At 38.2% G+C, this 16,954-nt stretch overlaps 1 protein-coding gene across 1 annotated transcript; it reads left to right on the forward strand.

The window, feature by feature from the left end:
- Window positions 1-298: 298 nt before the first annotated feature.
- LOC306841660 (uncharacterized protein) lies at window positions 299-5,351 on the forward strand (the record flags this gene model as incomplete). Its single annotated transcript, XM_079371607.1, has 14 exons — window positions 299-377; window positions 481-650; window positions 770-834; window positions 1,035-1,207; window positions 1,311-1,480; window positions 1,600-1,664; window positions 1,865-2,037; window positions 2,283-2,578; window positions 2,697-2,761; window positions 2,959-3,140; window positions 3,612-3,823; window positions 4,305-4,366; window positions 4,462-4,610; window positions 4,742-5,351. 14 exons carry the CDS (start codon window positions 299-301, stop codon window positions 4,828-4,830), a joined length of 1,950 nt encoding a protein of 649 aa, XP_079227733.1. The 3' UTR covers window positions 4,831-5,351.
- Between the last annotated feature and the right edge of the window lie 11,603 nt (window positions 5,352-16,954).

Here is a 16,954-nt window from a genome sequence, read left to right on the forward strand (position 1 = left end):
TTAGGTAATCTTTGGGGGCTTGCAAGTCACAGACATAAACCGCATCAACTCATAGCTAGGAAACTATCTCTTGGGCAAAGAGCATGTGTATTTGAATTCTTCAGTAGGACTGGGGATTGGAGATACAATAGTGAGATACAAAAATACCAATGGCATTTTTGAAAACATGCTCAATGATTTAAGCTTGGTGTTTCTTGTACACAGCCCAGACGACATGAAAAATACCATTGCAGAGTTGGAACTGGTCTTCAACAGCACAGCTCCAGCCGATGAAATTCCACAGGGATCACAGGTTGTCATGGCCTTAGCGGAGGCTTTGGAAAATGGCAGCAAGATCTTCAACCTGACTATTGATACCACATCTATTGAAGTAATTGGTAAGTCAACATTTCATACATGAATCTCCCTCGTCTCCTTTAAGTAGTAATTCCCAGCAGAACACCTGCTGCTTATATTTACCTTTCCTCATCCATCACACAGTTGCTCCGACAGTAGACTCAACAACGAGGGAGCCAACAACCATGGAAGTCACTGAAGCTCCATTTGTCACTGTGGTCATCGAAGCTACCTTGGAAGAAGAATTCCGAGATGAACTCCGCGATCGCGACAGTGCAGAATACATGGATCTTGAAAGGCAACTTGTAACAGGAGTGGGTACAACTTAAAGTCAATTTCAACTTTTGATGTTGTCTTGAGTAGCGTTGCCTTTAGTGTGACTTCCTTCTTCAGGACACTGACAATGTTTGTTAATTTTGTTTTTTGCTTACAGTGCGATGCCCTCTTGGGAGAGATATACGGGAGTAGTTTCGTCCGCACCGTTGTCATTGAATTTAGGTAATCTTTGGGGGCTTGCAAGTCACAGACATAAACCGCATCAACTCATAGCTAGGAAACTATCTCTTGGGCAAAGAGCACGTGTATTTGAATTCTTCAGTAGGACTGGGGATTGGAGATACAATAGTGAGATACAAAAATACCAATGGCATTTTTGAAAACATGCTCACTGATTTAAGCTTGGTGTTTCTTGTACACAGCCCAGACGACATGACAAATACCATTGCAGCGTTGGAACTGGTCTTCAACAGCACAGCTCCATCCGATGAAATTCCACGGGGATCACAGGTTGTCATGGCCTTAGTGGAGGCTTTGGAAAATGGCAGCAAGATCTCCAACCTGACTGTTAATGCCACATCTATTGAAGTAATTGGTAAGTCAACATTTCATACATGAATCTCCCTCGTCTCCTTTAAGTAGTAATTCCCAGCAGAACACCTGCTGCTTATATTTACCTTTCCTCATCCATCACACAGTTGCTCCGACAGTAGACTCAACAACGAGGGAGCCAACAACCATGGAAGTCACTGAAGCTCCATTTGTCACTGTGGTCATCGAAGCTACCTTGGAAGAAGAATTCCGAGATGAACTCCGCGATCGCGACAGTGCAGAATACATGGATCTTGAAAGCCAACTTGTAACAGGAGTGGGTACAACTTAAAGTCAATTTCAACTTTTGATGTTGTCTTGAGTAGCGTTGCCTTTAGTGTGACTTCCTTCTTCAGGACACTGACAATGTTTGTTAATTTTGTTTTTTGCTTACAGTGCGATGCCCTCTTGGGAGAGATATACGGGAGTCGTTTCGTCCGCACCGTTGTCATTGAATTTAGGTAATCTTTGGGGGCTTGCAAGTCACAGACATAAACCGCATCAACTCATAGCTAGGAAACTATCTCTTGGGCAAAGAGCACGTGTATTTGAATTCTTCAGTAGGACTGGGGATTGGAGATACAATAGTGAGATACAAAAATACCAATGGCATTTTTGAAAACATGCTCACTGATTTAAGCTTGGTGTTTCTTGTACACAGCCCAGACGACATGAAAAATACCATTGCAGCGTTGGAACTGGTCTTCAACAGCACAGCTCCATCCGATGAAATTCCACAGGGATCACAGGTTGTCATGGCCTTAGTGGAGGCTTTGGAAAATGGCAGCAAGATCTCCAACCTGACTGTTAATGCCACATCTATTGAAGTAATTGGTAAGTCAACAACCAACAGAGTTTTGTCAAGAGTTTCTTTCCAGAAGCTGAGCACATTCTTGTAGATTTATTGCATTTATTGGTTACTATTTGGAAGAAACATTTGGGTTCCCATTTTATTAAAAATAAGAGAACCTCTTGATTCAGCATAAAATCAATTTCATCATTTCTAATACTTGCTGCACTCAGTATGATTGGCAGATTACCTATAAATGTTTTTTGTTTCTATATCAAAACACTATTAGGGTCAATGATATTAAATGGAACAACAACAACTGCTGGACATATAACAAGTGGTGAATCCACAACAGTTGGTGCTTCAACCACAGGTCCTGGGTCAGCTGCAACTGAAACGACCAGTGGGTCAACAAGTGGTGGTTCTCTTCCAACAATAGGGTTGACAACAACTGGTTCCTCAGTGACCGAAGCTTCAACACCAGTTTTTAGTTTGACAGCAACCTTGAATGAACCTTTTGTGGAAGAACTCCGTAATCCAAACAGTGTTCAATACAGAAGACTTGAAGTACAAGTTGTAACACTGGTTCGTAAAAGTTTCTGATTATTCAAAATACACGTCAATTCATCGAAGGTTTTGCTTGATTCAATTCACGGGTTCTCCCGTTACACTAAGTTCCTTGGCCTTTTCTTTCCCTTCACAGTTGAATACAATCTACAGAGCAAGATATGGAACCATTTTTGTTCGTGTCATTGTGATAAGATTCAGGTAATACTACAAGCATTGAAAGTACTGTTCTGAATGCATTTTCTTTTCAATGAAAGAGTACGTTGTTGGATTTGACTCTCAACTTACGTAAGTTTTGCAGTAACTGTGAATGTTAAAAAAAACATGCATCAAAACATATACTAAATTGCTGGAAAAATCTGATAAAGTTTTGTGTGTTTTTCTTTTCATTAATTTAGTCGTGTTATAGTTCGTACTCGAATGGATACCACTCAAGCAGAGGTTAGTCTTGTGTTCAACAATGCAGCTGAAGATCAAATCCCTGCGGCGCAAGAACTGGTCAACGTTTTACAAGATGGTTTGATTAACCCCAACAATACGCTCAACATCTCTGTTGATGCAGCGACCATTGAAGTCACTCGTAAGTAAAAATGTATTTCATTTCGTCTTTTCTTCTTCATCGTCTTAAATGAATTCTCTTCATCTGGGATAGTGTTAATTGTTGTTTATTTGCTGGCATACATGTGTAAATGAAGTATTTATGTTATAAGAACATTTCCAAGCCATATGAAAATAGCTTCAGTTAAGTAACGTTTATGAAGCCTCCAAATACGTCTTTAATCCTTCAGTCAATTCCTCCATTCTTTTTTTAAATACTGGTTTGAAGAAGAGCATACAGTTAAAGTTCGTGAAAGTTCTGTACATCCGCTAATTTTGTGTCTTTTCAAAATCTGAATAACTATTGAAAAAGAATATCATGCATCATATAAGTGCCATTTGAACATTAGAAGGGCTAACAGTAAGTAAATTTTGTGCAAGTGTTCCTTTATACAGGAAAGGAATAACAATTGTGAATAGACAATTGTATCTAATTTATCTAATTGTTTTACAGTATCTACAAATACAACAACTGCAGCCCAGACTTCAAAGGCCACAACGTCCTCTATAACAACAGCATCCTCGGTAACAACAGTTTTGGCAACAACTGAACAACTTGTAACACGGACACTGACTTTCCGCTCTGCTGGGGAGATATTTACAAACGACTTGCTGGATTCATCTTCTTCAGCATTTATCAGTCGAGCTGCAACAATCAAATCTACTGTAAGTTTCTCTCTTAACAAGTTCATCTGCATAAAACTGACAAATCACATTAAACACTACCCATTCAAAAGCGTATTTCAAATGTTGGTTTCACAAGATATGATATGAACCACAGTGAAAAAGGATTCTCTTATTAAGGCCTCGCAAGGTCTAGGTTCAAGGTCCTACTTGTTTTGAAACTGTGTTAACAAATTGGAACATTTTGGATATCATTTTAAACTTAATGCATCATGCAAATAAAAGTAGAGCCCCACCAAAAGACAAGGCTTAACTGAACCAGTCAAAAAAAGTGGCTTTAAATCTCACACCACTTACCACAGTTGGCAGCCCCAAATGACATCCCAGCTGTTTGTCCTAATCTCCCACTGCTTACTTTCACCACAAATTGAAGTGTAGACTGTTAAGAACCTCACAAATACTTGGATGAATTAATTTGAAAAGTGTTAGTCTTAAAACTATTTTTTTCCTTTTATCTCTGCAGCTGGAGCCACTCTACAAGGAAGAATTCTCTTCATTCAGAAACTTGATTGTGACTTCATTCAGGTAAATTGTTCATCTTATGTCAAAATGATCAAGGGGATGTTTTTTATTAATTTGTTTTCAACTAAAACAGCATTTCTTCTGTATTTCTAATGCAGTAATGGATCGATTATCAACAACATGAGCCTTTCATTTGCAAACACGAATGTTCCTAATGGTACTCAGATTGCAAATGTTTTGGTTGCTGCAGCTTCAAATATCACAGCCTTCAACATTGACACCAGCTCAATATTTGTGAATGGCTCACGTAAGTTACTCAAATAAATGAAAAACACTGTTAATTACATTAATTATTTTATCAGAAAAGAAAATACACAAGCAGAAGAAATTGTTGTATGTTCAAACAGTGTCTTATTTATTTTGTTCCCTCTTTTACAGAAGTTTCAAGTGGAGCAAGCCACAAAGTCAGTCTCATCACCGCATCCTTCCTTGTGTTGCTGTCATTGCTACTATCACACCAGCAATAGCTTCCATGCTGGTATCCCTATTAAACCATTTAGAAAGTGATTGCTATCACTGGTATAAAAAAAGAACAACTGTGAGGACAATTTGTTTCTATATGGCGAGGGTATGATGTTCATATATACCATTTAATCCTTAGTTAACAGGACAAGAATCATGTTATTTAATAAATAAAAATGGCCTGTTGCCCGTTGCAGGTCTAAGAGGCTAACTAATTCATGATGTTGCAAACTGTAAGCACCGGGTCTTTACATGACAATCATTTTCTTGGGGAACTTCACAGTAAAGCTCTCAGATACAAAAACTTGAGATGATTCATTCTGCTCTTTACTCCAACCCAGCAAGGTAGGATTGGTGTTCAAGGCCGTGTCACTGTTTAACATGCAGTCAAAATAATGTCAAACTACTTTTCCACTACCTGCTCTTACTGATGGGATATCATGATATATTTGTGTTCTTAGAATTTAACTTTATTATTGTGTTTTTTTGATTAAGTTAATGAAGACAATCTGTCAACCCTTTTAACATTCTATTGTCATGATGATTTACTGAGATAACAGTTATTTCTAATTTCATGTATCGTATACCACAATAAAGGCATTCTATTCTATCTACAAACCTTTGGACAATGTCTCATCATTTCCTTCTCATTTATTCTATCATCATAGCAAATGAACCAAACTAATTGATTTACTCATCTTTGGATTGAGGTAACCACAACAACTGCATATTGATACTGACATAAATCAGTTTATAAAACTATTCAACAATATTCCAATGTTGTGAGATTAAAATCTATGAATAACAAGAACAATTGACCTTTCCTTAGACCTCATGGTTCAAGCTGCTTTCTGCCTGCTAATTGTACTTTAATACATGCTTTTTATTATTATTTGATTAATAACTGCAATTTAATTCTATATCCAAAAAAAACCATGTCTCTATATATTTTGAAAAACAGTAATTTTAACACAGTTACTGATACTGTTGGTATTTATTTGACACATTGGCAATTTACACTGCACACTTTGATATTTATAATATTTTTCTACATTTTTATAGTATATAATCAATCTTATATTTCTACATTTTACTGTATATATGTTCTGTCATTTTGCCCCATGCGAGAGGCATGGGGAACTTTCAGTATAGAAACGTTTCTGACAGGAGTGAAAAGAAAAACGGAGGAGGCTTCAGAGTCAAGAAAAGCAAGTGACGATAATCCCAATGAAACCAGGAAAAAGACATAATTTGGATAATCAGGTAATTGCAGATTTGGTAGGTGTCTAAGCCAAACACAATGTCCCTAAACTAGGAACAACGCAATACTGGATATGTGAAAATGTATTCATTATTTCGTTTGTGTTTTTCTTATATTGCAATATGTTATTTTATATAGCAAATCCCTTTAATTTCTCAGTCATTCCAGACAGATATAACCGTAAGCTTGTCCAAGTTGTTATTTCATGGCACAGAAACAGTTTGCAAAACGCTTTGTTTGCAATACTCATGGTTGATGACCAAAACTCAAAGAAGAAGGACGTACAAGTATACTGTTGTGACTCTTGAGTGTTGCCATACCACAGCATAAGTCTTGACGTGAAGAACTGATGGGAGTTAGAACGTTGTTGTAATCATGGTCTTAGTATGTTCAACTTGCACGCTAACATTTATGTGAATAAAAGCTATGTTGGGAATTCATTATGACTTCTTGTTGATTAAACTACAAAAACAATCACAAGAGTTAAAACTGAAGCGTATTATACTTGCGACACAGTGTGATATGAACAATTATGTGAAATGTAACTGTGCTACTAAAATGTGAACTTTAGTGAAGCAATTTGTGTTCTTAAGGAAACGTTTGGTTTAACACCAAAGAGTCTGAAGTGGATTATTTGAGGTTAAAGGCTCATACTCCTTCCTTAGGAATGTGTAAGATAACAGCTAAGTATTGTTTAGATGTAACATAGATGATTGACTCATAGGGTGTAGGAAGAGATCAAATAAAAGAAGTTACCCCTAAGTCTCTGTGCTGCCCAGAGAAGATAAAGGAGGATGTGGACGATGATGTGGATCTAAATGCTGACTGTTGAACTAAGTCCAAAGTAGGACATAAATGAGAAGATGTTGCTTTGACCAATTCTGTATAAATACTAGTCTCTTTCCTTGTTCATGAGGGATCACAATTGGCTGGTGACTCTCCCAGGTACCATGGCTAACCTGGAATGATGGTGTTTCTTGACTTTGTAAATACATTTCTTATATTACAAGCAAGTCAGTGTCAGCGGATATTTCTTCATCCTCTACACATCATCATCAACGACTTGATAAACTACAAAACCTTCTAGACGCAGCTACAATACCAAGCCCAGTTAGCTTGCAGAAGCACACTGTCCATCCACGTTTTCCTTGCTGCCCACTTGTTTAACCAGCAGCTAATTAAGTCCTACAGCAGATTAAAACTTCGAGCAAAAGTTCTGTTACTAAAGATATGTCCTTCTGCAGATTACCTTGCTGATGATTATAACACACTAGTTAATACACAAGCTTTGCACAAGCAAAACCTTTGAAAAATAAATTCCTGGATGTCTTGTCAACTTTCCATCTCTTACACACTGTCACTGCATGGACATCACATGAGCCAATTAATGCATCAATCTACATCTGTGACGAGGTACACTTTTCTGATAAGGTCTGTAGGTCTGGAAATTCTCCTTTGTGAGGTAGAGAGTTGCTAAATCTCCGAAGAACTTCAGACTTAAGCGTTTGAATCAGATCTCTTTTAATGACACGCAGCATAGAGAGAAGTCTGTAGAGTTCTCTGCCAAACTCTTAAAATTCAATCCTTAAATACAAGACAGTGAGGAAGTTATCTTCAGTGACAAATGTTAGTAAAAAGTATCTTTACATAATGATTCTTGGTGGTGTCTATTCACATGATTCTTGATGTTGGTGTATCCTGTCCTTCTGGAGACAGTGACTCTTTGATGAAACCTCCACATGAGGTCAAACAAATATGTATCAGTATCGTTTTTTTCAACAGACACTTTTTAATATTTGTTATATTACTGGGCTACAGAAGAATCTGAGCACAGAGGGACATTGTCCCCTATGCAATGCTAAAATTAGGATATTTGCTTTCAGATCATGTTGTATATTTCAGTGGAATGACACTTTCAAGAAGAGAGCAAATACTAATATACTGACAATCAGAATCAGTTTTATTGGCTAGGTATGTTTAACACACAAGGAATTTAACTTCGGTAGACTGTGCTCTCTTTGTAATGTAAACATTAAATTATAACAAAATAGCTAAAAATATGCAGGTCATTAAAGACTAATATTTACAAGACTAAATAGGATAATAGTACAGTGGTGAGTGGTGCAAAAGGATGATAAAGTAAACATGAGGCAGTTATCTTTTACAGTATTTACATAATACTTTGTGCAGATGATCATGTTAGCAGAGCTTTGGAAAGACCATAAAGTGAAATGTAAACAAGGGAAAAGATTATTGTGCCCATTACAAAACATTTCTTCCTGTCTAAGAGAGATACATGTGCATAAAGCAAAGATTGTCCCTGCATTGGATGGAGCCTATGCATTAAGATTCAAGTTGGATCTTGTAGGTTGGGTGAAGGAGAGTTGCACACTCCTAAATCATTGTTTAACTAAACAGAGGCAAAGGGAGAGATTGGATGTTGGGTTGGTGGATAAAACAGAGGGCAGAACATCTTAGAGGAAAAAAGGAAATCAATAATTTAAAAAAAACATCACAAATGTTCTCAGTCAAAAAATACTGTTAACAATTTTGACAAAAAATATGTTTCGTACTATATATAATTAAGAGTGAATGTAACGATTCTGAGGGCCTTTGTCTGATGTTATTTTTTTCCATTCAAAACATTGTTCCATATAGGCTTCAATCCTGTATTTTTTAAGAAACCAAAATAAAGGTAGTGTTTCTATTTGCCACCAGAGTGCACCAGAATATTTAAGACATTTGACAAAGACACAATTCCTTTAGAAAGAAATACAACAGGAAACACAAAGGGCCTGATTTACTAAGATCCCAATTAAAGAGTACTAAATTGCGTGTTCACTCCAAAAGATTGCACGTTTGGTTTGTGGGCGTTTTGCGGGTGATCTACTAAGAACATTTGCGTGAAAACCTTGTGGAGGTGGTAGTATTTAGGTCAGGCTTTTGCGTGTTCTTTTGGTTTACATCACGGAGAGTTTGGACGGAAAGCAGGACGACTGCAAGCGCAAAAATGGGTATTAGTGGGAGAGACAAATGAACGTCTAGTATTTTTGAGTTATAGCAAATAAATCTACTGCGGTCAAGCCAGCCATACTTTCGATCTCCGTGGTCAAGTCAGCCACACTTAGAATTCAAATGTGCAAGTATTCTCGGCATTATGGTAAATGCGGAGAAACGGCTTGTCTTTTCTTCCGGTTTTCAAAATAAAGGTATTTAAAACAGTAAAATATGTATAGAACCTACATTTAAAAAAACAAACCAAAAAAAACAACGAAATATTAGTGTTCCATGCACCCGTGATGAATAAAAAACACTTAGTAGTACCTTTACTGCACCACTGTGCAAAAATACCAAAAGAAAAGTCCCACATTTATACAAAGTTAATGCAGATTTGATTGCATTTGAGATGCTCTAAAATCACTTTGCGAAATAATTCCTGGCTATGGATGGCATTTTTGAATTCTACACATATGAGACTGCAAGTAAACTCAATATCAAGCATTTTTACTCTATCAATTTGGAGAAATTCAAGTTTAAAGTCACACATTTATAGCAAGAGATTGCATAATGTACTGTATTTGAGCTACTGTAAAACCATTTTGCTGAATAATTCTTGGCTATGGATGGCATTTTTGAAGTCTACACATATGAGACTGCAAGTAAACTCAATATCAAGCATATTTACTCTATCAATTTGGAGAAATTCAAGTTTAAAGTCACACATTTATATGGCATTTTTGAATTATATACATACATTATATACTTTAATTTCTCCAAATTCAAACACAATTCATGTCTAAATAATTAGATTTTTTATTGCCAAGTACATATACAAGGAATTTGTCTTATTAACCAGCACATGTTTTTCTCTCCTCACAGGTTATGTACATTATGCTATATAAGTTTTAAGTCTAATTGCTAATGCTAACTGCACAGGTTTAACATATAATTATGTTTACTCTTAGTCACATAGGGGCTGCTAAATCTTGTTTGGGGATTATTGTATACAGAGGGGAGGGGGGACAGCGGGTGTGTATTGTAACTAATGTCTTGTGTCCTGCCTGTCTGTATACTGCTACTGGATGCCCTGAATTTCCCTCGGGATCAATAAAGTATCTATCTATCTATCTATCTATCTATCTATCTATGCACCTTTCCACATTGATGAATAGCATGTTATAGTTGGTTGAAACAATCTGGTCAATTGTACAGACAGACAGAAGTTAAACAAAAATGAGGAAACGCATGATGAGTCACTTTAAAGTCAACAACTCTACAGGTGCATCCTGTAATTAACCAGGCTTATTAAAAACACCTGAGGCAAATTGCCTGAACACATTTCCATAACAAACACAATGAGAACAAAGGCAGTTGCAATCAATAGGTGATTTAAAAACTCCTCACAATAACTTCATTTCAAACATAAGGTGAAAGTCTTACACATACTAATATTTACAAATAATTCATTGTCCAAAGGAATTAAAGGAAATGTTAGAAATGTCCAGGCATGTACCGAAGAGCTTTACATGAAAGGGATTATGCCACTCAGTAGAAAATATATCTATTTTTACAGATTCTGTAAATGCATTCATACATTACTTATTTTCACAGATATCTTGAAACTGCAGTGTGGGATTGGATTTTCAGTTTCGAGTCTTTTGAGTTTTATGTAATACCACAATCCCTCAACTTGACAAACCCAGGCATGCTTAGTTAACATGCCTCACATAAAACCAGCCTTACATTCCATTATCCTTGTATGTGTAAAAAGACATGTCCTTATATTAAAGCAGTATAAACTAGTCTCAGAAAAATAGACTATCTGAAGTTAAGGTTTTTAAATACAAACCAAATGATAAGCAGTATTGTCTAACATTCACATTTAGTCTGACCTAAATGTTTGGTAAATGCAGCTTTATTACCCGTTTTTTTAATAAATATACTTTTATACACACCTTTCCATCAACAAGCTGTTGTTTTTTTCCCTTTTTTTTTGAGAATGAACATAATTTTTAGGTGCACGAATGGAACAAACTCTTGTGACCTGTTTACAGAGCAAAGTTTGTGGTAAGTCACTCTTGAGATTTGTTTACAGTTTGTGGTAAGTAATGTAATAGAATAGGTTATGATGCAGACTCAATTATTGACATACACACCTCAATGCATGCATGTGTCTCTTATCATGTCTGCTGTCACACAAATTATCCCTTTAATAAGTTAAGTTTACAAGCTACATGTTGATGAAAAGGATAGTCATTGTTTAGTCATAAAGGGGACATGGTTTCCATAGATACCCAAGTTTTACAGAAAATGTAGTAGTCTAGATAATTAAAGCTCATTTATTGAATAAGGCTCACCAATCTAAATATCAACTTTCAAAGTTTAAGCTTTTCTTTATGAAAGGACTTCTTTGGTGCTTAAGCCACAATAAAGGCCAGCGTACGCTTTATGACTGTTTAACTGTCAAAATAGAATGTCATTTCACACTGAACATGGGAATTGCTTCTGACACACAATACAAACCTCATGAATAGTGCTCACTATGTATGCTATGTGCTATTGGAAAAGAGCACAGACATTTGTCATTAAAGTATGATTTGAAAACTCCCACTGACGGAAGTTGGCGCCTGATCTGGCATCCTCACACACACACACACAAAGGCACAGCTGCACCTGACAGATCGACAGAGTGACAATGCCCAGCAATAAGAGGGGAAAATATGGAAGAAAATATAATAAAGTGTGGGAGTGGGAGAAATAGACACACCAGATTGGATCAGTTTTGAACCAGAAAGCTCACTTTTTCTAGCAAAATGTAAAGTCAATAACTTTGTGTACAATTAACAACAATAAATATAATTCGACAACGATAGCCTATACCTATCCAGCCATGCCAATCTAGCAAAATAAGTGAAAATGTATCTGTATCTCTCCTTGTGGCAGCGGAGTGGGACTAGTCTATTAGAGAAGCTGCTCTTCTGTCTGTCCAGTAAGTGTTGCAGAGGGTGATCAGGATTATCCATAATGGATACCAGTTTGTTCAGCGTCCTCCTCTCTGTCACCACTACAAAAGAGTCCAGTTTGCAGCCTGTCACAGAGCAGGCCTTCTTAATGTGCTTGTCCAGTCTCTTAATGTCGCCGGCATTAAACAGCAGACAGAAAAGAGAACTTCTGGTCAATACCATGATCCAAAACTCTGAAACTCTTATTGAGAAACTCCCTTCTGCTCCAGTTCTTGGTTTCGCTAACCTCAAAAAGCCCTACATCTTACACACAGATGCAAGACTCACGATTACCTGTATGGAACTGACTTTACTGTTGTTACAGACAGCAACCCCCGAACATACATACTTAACTCTGCCAAGTTAGATTCTACTAGTTACTGGTGGCTAGCTGCGCTCACAACTTATTCTTTTAAGCTGCAGCACCGAGCTGGTAAACAAAACCTTGATGCAGATGGTCTTTCAAGACGACCACATGACAACTGTCTGAATGATAAACAATCTCAAAAAGAGCAAGATCGAATAAGTGGATTTAATCAGCAGCATCTTGACACCAACAGTTCAGAAGTGATTTCTAAAGACGTCATAGATGCTATTTGTCATTGTGTTCTTGTTCGAGCATGTCCTGATCCTGCCAGCCAGTCTAACCTTACTCTGGTTGAATCCCTGACACATTCTGTCAGCGCTGTTCCTGACAAGTACATGTCTGAGGATCAAAAACTCGGAATTTCCCAAGGACCCCTTAGTCAGAAAATGATTTCGATGAGTATGATGATGAAAATGATTATGACTGTGGAATTTCAAGAACCACGTTTCCTCAGACTATAAAGTTTACTGTGAACAATGGTGAAAGATTGGGACTTGACATGGAAGGTCTTTGTGTGGAAGCAGATTCTTCAAACAAAAACGGATCTCAACTGTCTCAAATTGACTTACCTGTTATGGAGGAGCCTTTACTTGAAACTCTAACTATGGAGCAAACACTGGATGGAGAAAACTTACCTGAACCTGTGGATGGAAACTTACCTTTGGATATTCCAATGGAACAACCCTCAGCTGATGTGGAAAATGTCTCTGGCAATGAAAAAGAACCTTTACACACATCAAGTGACTTGACTTAGGATTCACTTAGACGTTCAAGTAGAAACAGAGCACAACCTAAAAGGCTGCAATACTCTAGGTTAGGAAATCCATTGATTTCAGTTGTACAAACTCTTTTTCAAAGTTTATCTGCTGCTTATGCTGACTGGCCGTAGGTGGGCCGCCAGCACGGCGATCAACCAGGCAGAAAGTTCGCTCAGGACCAAAGACATCATTGGTAACCCTTGCACTGGAAGACAGGATCTAGGAACCACACACTTCCAGCAGTGGTCAAAGTCAACCCCTAGGGAAAGGAGAACCTTAATCCAGGATGAAGTCCGAAACCTTGAAGAAGAAGGGAGAAGAGCAAAATCCATCGAGCTCGCAACTCAGGGTGCCTGGACATGGTGGAACCTCCCCAAGAGAACCATCACATGGAGTGAAATGTGGCGGCTGGAGCCCTTCCGGATATCCTTTCTACTCCGAGCAGTGTACGATACCCTACCGACCCCAGTCAATTTGCACAGGTGGGGGATGAGGGAGGACCAGTTGTGCAGGTTGTGTGGTGGAAAAGGAACAATGGCACACATCCTGTCAGGGTGCAAGACAGCACTGACACAGGGGAGATACAGGTGGCGTCACGATAGGGTGCTATCAGTGCTCGCAGACATCCTGGAGCAGGAGAGGAGGAAGAAGCAACCAGCCAAAGCAAGACCGCTGTTCAGCACCATCGCTTTTGTGAAAGAGGGCCATAGAACGGCCACTTGAGGAAAGCAGCTGTTCGTAGATTGGGGGAAGCACCAGAGAGAGCCTCCTGTTGGCTCTGGCACAAAAGAGAGGACACAAGCTGGAAGCCTGGAGGAGAGGGGCAGTGACCTGGTCAGTCACTGCTGACCCGCCAACTGGAGGGTGTTGTGGATAAGGGTCGAAACACCCAGTGAAGGTTGGGGACCACCTGAAGACCTCTCTTCTAGGCCAAGGCTTCATCCATTGGGAATGGGTGTATGTTTGCATACTAGATGTGTTATACAAATGCTTTGAGTGATGTTACACCTTATCCCATTCCCACTGCTAAAGTCCATGTAGTGTAGTGTTGTTATTGTGCAACGGGACATGCATGGCGTTAAGGGGGGAGGTTGTAACCCAGGTCACAGAAAGTGTAAATAAGAAAAACTAATGTCAAAATTATTGTTTGAGAATATATAAAATGTGATACGTGATGATTAATTAAATATAATTTGAGTTTGAAAGTAAATGTATTAACCGCAGGGTTAAAATCCTGCGGTATTTTGTTCCTCACAAGATTTTTGTTGACCAATCGGAGCACCCGATTAGTGATATTAGAGCCATAACAGGAAGCAGCATGATTTACCGTCAGTCACAGACAGAGGAGAGGAGAAGCACAGAGTTCAAGCCGAAAACTTCTTAAAAACTTTTCTAACATCTGTGAAACGTAGAATAGGAAGAAAGATTGTTTACTTTACAATTGTGTGACAGCTGACTTCATTCATACTCGAGTTGAATAAGGAATTGGTGAGTTGCTGTTTGATTGCCCAGCTGTGAATCATTAACTTTAATATCTGTGAGGTACTTACAATGATTTGATTTATTCGATCTGTTTTATACACAAGTGTGGGGCATTGTTAATGTATTGAAATATAACTTGTTGTAGAGGATTCTCATAGACTATCCTTAAGCTCTGGTCTTGTTTTATGCAGGCCAGGTTTTTTTCCCCTTTCACCAGGTGGCGAGCTAACAACGACTTCAACCAGGAAACTTTTGACTAAGTGACCTTCTACAACAGTCTACAATTCTCTTAACAGAGTGGTAGGAGATCGATGAACTTTTATTTTAGACTCTGACCTTTATGAACTAAGGAGCATTTACTTTGAACTACAGAATATTTGTTGTTAATTTTTTTCTTTCCTTATTTTTTTTTCGATACAAACATTTTTTTGGTAAATCAAGTCCAAGTCTCCTGAGTTTTATTAAATATAATCAGTTTAAATATTCCTCTCTCTCTTAATTTGGAATTTTCTGATTTCTGTTGCTTATTAAATGTTGGTTTTACATTTATGCTAAAAAAAAAAAACACTTTAAAAGTAAACGTGTGCTACATACCTCTATCTCTCTATCTGGTGAGCAGCTGATCATAGGCGTGTATCATCTCAGAATTAACCAACCAGACTCTGCTGCAAACTTTCTCAACCAATCAACCTACTGCTGCCAAAATGCTTAAAACTCTCTCCCTTTCACAGTCTGTCTGTGCTTCAGGCATATGCTGCAACCCTCCTCCACCTCAGTCACTTCCATCCAGCTCAGCAGAGTCCAGATCCACGCTGAAACCCACTCATCACAGCCTCCATTCCTCTTCACCACCACCAGTGTCTAGACTCCATAGGAGGCATCCTATACTGTGTTGGCCTCATTACCCCTCAGAGTTCATGAAGTCGCCATGAAGTAGTCACACATTTCATTCCATATGTGTAGCACATTTCATTGTAATAAATAATTGCTCATTCTCAATTAAGTTTCTCCTGATTAAACTATGAGTTAGTGGTTGAAAACAACCCATCCATTTCATTTCAAAACATGGGAAAGACATTTCAGACCAGTGATTTAGGCAGAAATGGGAAAACAGGGGGTGCAAAAAAATACAGGGGATGCAAATTTTTTCAGTGTCACTCACAGCGGCGCGGCACGGCGGAGCGGAGGTTATGTGCTCCCTAACACACTGGTTTTGAAGAAAACTGAATAAGTCTCTAAATGGTGCATTCTGTTCAATAAGATGCATTGTTACACATTTTAGTTCTCACATTTTAGTTTTCCCAAGCTTGATAATGTTGATTTACTGTACAGCCCCTGCCCTGACACACCCCTTCATCATTTGACTGCAACTCACTTGGTTCATGTTGTCTAACCCCTTTGATGGCCCACTACTTCTATCTGCACTTTCTTTAAAAAACAAAAAAACAAACAAATTCATAATATTACATGTGTCATCCAGTAATAATGGATCCCTAGACCTTGATAAGTCAATCATCTGTCAGCATATTCGAATGTGGCGCTGACCCAAAAAGGTGGAGCTAAACCCTGCAGTCTGTTGATTGGTTGAAAGAATCGTCACTTCCTGTGTTACGTCGGTAAACAAAACTCTGCCATGTTTAAACCATTGACTGTAATACACAGCTGATTGTTTACGTCTGTATTTCTCCTCGCCGCTCACAGCCTTCTCTGAAACAAAGCTTGATTGAGTTCTTGTAATAAACAGTCACATGCCAATGACAAAGTGGATGAACTGCTGGATGTCTTCCAGCGTTGGTTTTGTTTATGTAGCGTTTTTCTCCTTTGTTGAATTTATTAGTTAGTGGTTAGCTGTTAGATGCTATCATATGACGCTATTTAGTAAGTAAGTAAGTAAGTACATTTTATTTATATAGCACTTTTCGCAGGCAGGGGCCACAAAGTGCTTCACAAACAGGGTTAAAACATCACAAGCAATAAACAGACAGTACAAAGATCATAGCAGCCCTAAAAGAGACTCATTAAAAGCCTGGACAAATAAAAACGTTTTCAGTTGACTCTTGAAAGTGTCAACTGAATCAATTGAGCGCAAGGATGATGGAAGTTCATTCCAGAGGCTCGGAGCAACGACCTGGAACGACCGGTCACCTCTAGTGCGAAAATGAGCTCGAGGGACCTTCATCAGGTTCTGATCCATAGACATATTTACATAGCGGCTATCGTCACCCGGCTGACACGCCGTCTACCAAATAGGGCACGGGT

The sequence above is a fragment of the Symphodus melops genome (genome assembly GCF_947650265.1).
Source record: "Symphodus melops genome assembly, chromosome: 20".
NCBI classification, from domain to species: Eukaryota; Metazoa; Chordata; class Actinopteri; order Labriformes; family Labridae; genus Symphodus; species Symphodus melops.